The sequence below is a fragment of the Oncorhynchus mykiss genome, chromosome 31 (genome assembly GCF_013265735.2).
Source record: "Oncorhynchus mykiss isolate Arlee chromosome 31, USDA_OmykA_1.1, whole genome shotgun sequence".
NCBI classification, from domain to species: Eukaryota; Metazoa; Chordata; class Actinopteri; order Salmoniformes; family Salmonidae; genus Oncorhynchus; species Oncorhynchus mykiss.
In genome coordinates this window covers 16144163-16148357 of record NC_050571.1, presented here as the reverse complement: position 1 = coordinate 16148357, position 4195 = coordinate 16144163, and the positions used below count along the sequence as shown (strand labels likewise).

Sequence of the window (4195 nt, the reverse complement as noted above, 5' to 3'; positions counted from 1 at the left end):
TATCTCCCTCACTAACTTTAAGCACCAACTGTCAGAGCAGCTCACAGATCACTGCACATATCCCATCTGTAAATAGCCCATTTAACTACCTCATCCCATACCGTTATTATTTTTTTTTGCTCCTTTGCACCCCAGTATCTCTACTTGCACATTCATCTTCTGCACATCTATCACTCCAATGTTCATTTTCTAAATTTTAATTACTTCTCCACTATGGCCTGTTTATTGCCTTACCTCCCTTATCTTACCTCATTTGCACACACTGTACATAGACTTATTTTCTATTGTGTTATTGGCTGTATGTTTGTTTGTTCCATGTGTAGCTCTGTGTTGTTTGTGTCACACTGCTTTGCTTTATCTTGGCCAGGTCACAATTGAAAATGAGAACTCGTTCTCAACTAGCCTACCTGGTTAATAAAGGTGAAATAAAAAATAAAAAAATCAACCTGGTGTTACACTGACAAAATCCATGATTGACATTTGATCCAATGTACTGTCGTATTATGGCTCACAGAGACAGATGACCAAGCGGCGCTGCGAACTGCACGAAGAAGGTAAATGCAGAATACAGTCGTAGAATACGCACTTACCTGAGTTTGCCATCTTGTTTATCGGTGCCCATTTGAATGGGATCTTCTCATGTAGTACTGTATTTCCTCATTCGTTCCATGTTGATTGTTTGAGCGGTAATCATTGGACGACATTCTTAAAAACGAGGCACTTTCAGCCAGTGTTGAAGCTTTAGCCAATCAGACGGATCTTCAACAGCACATCATACTCAAGTTTCAAAATAAAAGTTGCATTACTGTAATAGGAACTTATATTACTTCCAACAATATTAATTTAGTTTTATCAAACTACTTTGTCCCTTCTGTTAAAAACAATCACTCACACAAACTCAGCCAAAATTATGAAAACACTTTTATTAGAAAAACAATTGCTTTTGTTATTCATCATGAGTATTCAGTTAGTTTGATTTATTCTACACATGAATCTGACTGCCATAACTGCCCTGTCTTGATCCTTCTGTACACAAGTTAATTTGCCAGCAAACAACCTGCAGTCTCTTTAGTCACAACGCCTCTTAAGATTTTGTTAGGGTTATTTAGTTTACAAAAGTCCAAAGTTCTTTAATTCCTATATTCATAAGTGCAGGATTCTGAACAACCTGAGCACAGTGCTGGTGAGTCACTGGTGAGTGAAGCCATTTTGGCTCTGTCACATCCCAGTTGCTTTACTCCTACATTCTCTCTAGGGGTCGCCTGTGCTACTGAATCACTGTACCATCTGTAATCCCAACACTGGATCACAGCGTTCCCTCCTTGCTGTAGGAGGGGTTCCCCAGCCCCTTTGCTGAGTTTTCCCCTGTTTTACATGTCTGTCGCCTCCAGAGGACCAGGGTGACCAGGAAAAGGAGCAGAAGAAATCCCAGCCCCCCTCCGATAACCCCCGCCCTTACGGCCAGGTTGGTGGCCTCAGGGGGGTCGTAGTGTAGGCAGGAGAGCTTCGAAGGGGCGCTGGCCCCCGCCATGTTCACCGCCTCCACACACACCTTGACTCCTGCCTCTAGTTCCCCCAGCACCCCGCTCCGAGAATCACTCCCGAACTGGAGAGGTTCTCCTCTTCGATCTTCGATCATGACCCGGTACCCAGATACCACAGAGGCAGGGGCGCACCACCGTATCTCTGCCCACCCATTAGCGCCTGGCACTAGCTTCTGGAGGTGTGGAGCATGAGGGGGCTCGCCTGCCCCACTTAGACCAGGGCAGAGGCATCCGGTCTGGGCAGAGAGCTGAGAGCAGGGGAGCTGGTTGTCCTGGCAGGGATGGTAGTCACAGGGCTTGGACTGCATCGGAACTAGAGTAGAAGCTGATGAGGCTTTGCTGTGGTTAGGAGGGAAATGGGAAGCATCCTCCTCAGTGTAGTCATCTTCGTCGTAGTCGAAGCCCACATCGGTAACGTATTGGATCTTGGGGTACGTAACTGGCGGGGAGGTGGGAACGGCATGTGTGAGAAGGGGGCGGGTGTTGATGAGGCGGGTGGGAAGCAGGTCAGGGGTCAATAGTTGTAGAAGGATCATTGCAGCCAAGTTCCAGCAGAATGACATCATCTCTGTGGAACAGAAATGGAAAGATTATAACCACAAGTCGGAATTACCTCCCACATTATTACCATGTGAACCCATACAGGAGGCACAGGATACAACAGACAGAAAGATATGAATGATAATGTACTGTAGGACAACGGGTTCACAGAGAGATAATATACTGCAGGAAAACCGGTTCACAGAGAGATAATGTACTGTAGGACAACCAGTTCACAGGGAGATAATGTACTGTAGGACAACCAGTTCACAGACAGATCATGTACTGTAGGACAACCAGTTCACAGACAGATCATGTACTGTAGGACAACCAGTTCACAGACAGATCATGTACTGTCGGACAACAGGTTCACAGAGAGATAATGTACCGTAGGACAACCGGTTCACAGAGAGATAATGTACTGTAGGACAACCGGTTCACAGAGAGATAATGGACTGTAGGACAACCGATTCACAGTGAGATAATGGACAACTGGTTTACAGAGAGAATAAACTAACAAGCCTGATTCTCAAGGAGTTAAAAAAAGACAGAATTAATTCTGTACAAAGGTTACAAAGATGGACAACGCTGCCCACCACATTTAGTCACTATTGTACATAAAGCAGAGTGGAGTGGAGGCTGCTGAGGGGAGGACGGCTCATAATAATGGCTGCAATGGAACGAATGGAAGGGCATCAAACCATGTGTTTGATGTACTTGATACCATTCCACTTATTCCGCTCCAGCCATTACCACGAGCCCGTCCTCCCCAATTAATGTGCCACTAACCTCCTGTGGTAGATAAGCATCCTGGGGTTATATAGGAGTTCCAAATGTATGTAGGTGAAGGGTCACTTGTTAGGGCTTTAATAATGAACATTCAATGGCTCAGATGAGTAACCATTAAAAACACAACAAAGGGAGGATGGAGTGTCCACCAGCTAGTGCTCTCTTCTCAGTTGGCAGCGTGCCAGACAAATCTGTGGGAACCCGAGCTGAACTCTCAACACATGCTGGTCCTCCATTTAGCTTCCACATACTTTCATACACAGAATAACACAGCAACATTCTAAATGATTCAAGTTGTTGTATGGCTTAATCTGAGTTGATGTTGACTAGGTTAATCAATCATTCATCAACTTTTTAGGTGGTTGTGAAAATGCAAGAAACATGAGTACAGTCATGCTCTCAAACATCACCATAGCAACCAAGTGAAAGAAAACTATAGCATACCAATGCGAGTAGTTCATATTTTACTTTACCTGAATTGTAGAATAATAGGATATCTAATGTCTCTTCCCGCAATCCCTCTTCACTCTTCTTTGTTATTTTCTTAACTCTCACATCCTCTCTCTCTCCCTCCCTCTCTCTTTCTCCAAATCAGCGTCTTCTTTTATTCTCACCAAACTTTACCCTCCTTTTTAACACCCCCTCATTTCTAAACTCTGTGCTTCTCTCTCCCCCCCTCTCTCTTTCTCTCAATTCAATTCGCTCTATCTCTCTCTCTCACTCCAGGTCTCCTTGGCTCTTTCCGTTAGGGGGGTGAGTGTACTGTTCGTATGTGTCCCTCCTTGCATACTAATTTACTCATCAGTAGCAGTAGGCAAGCTTGAGCTGGTTTGCTTGTGTGTGTCAGTGTGTTTTTCTAGGAGGAGGTATATAGTATGTTGGCTGTTCATGACATAATTGTATGAGAAAGTGCCCATGTATTTTTGTGTGTAATGTATATGCTTAGAACACGAGTTTGGGATCAGATCCTTTTAAAGCATGTGACTCACCTACTCACATTCCAGTGTGTGCAGGAGTGCGTCAGCGTGTGTGAGGGTGAATGCTTGAGTGTGTGAGGGAGGGAGGGAATGTTTGAGCATGCATGTGTATTGTTACAATCTCCATGGTGTGCATTGTTGCAGACCTGAAGGATAGGGGTTGGGCTCCAGTCCTTATAAGGAGTGCTGGCAAGGCGGACAAGCTGGGACATGACAGAAGTACCAGCATCTGACTGATAAAGAGAGCGAACCAGGAAATCAGAATCAGAGCAGGAATCACTTAGCTTCCTCTTTGTCCCATGCTACACCCCAAATACCACTGCTACCCAACACCTCACTGATACC

General features: G+C 44.8%; 1 protein-coding gene across 1 annotated transcript; it reads right to left on the bottom strand.

Moving 5' to 3' along the window:
* Positions 1-906: 906 nt before the first annotated feature.
* On the bottom strand, positions 907-3973 carry LOC110504647 (LRRN4 C-terminal-like protein). The gene is made up of 2 exons (XM_021583412.2): positions 3347-3973; positions 907-2112 (listed from the first exon to the last, which is right to left on the bottom strand). The coding sequence occupies exon 2, from the start codon at positions 2108-2110 to the stop codon at positions 1307-1309; it is 804 nt and encodes a 267-aa protein (XP_021439087.1). The 5' UTR covers positions 2111-2112; positions 3347-3973; the 3' UTR covers positions 907-1306.
* Positions 3974-4195: the final 222 nt, after the last annotated feature.

Coding starts and splice junctions, on each gene's coding strand:
- LOC110504647 (XM_021583412.2), bottom strand. CDS start 2,110: ATGATGTCATTCTGCTGGAACTTGGCTGCAATGATCCTTCTACAACTA.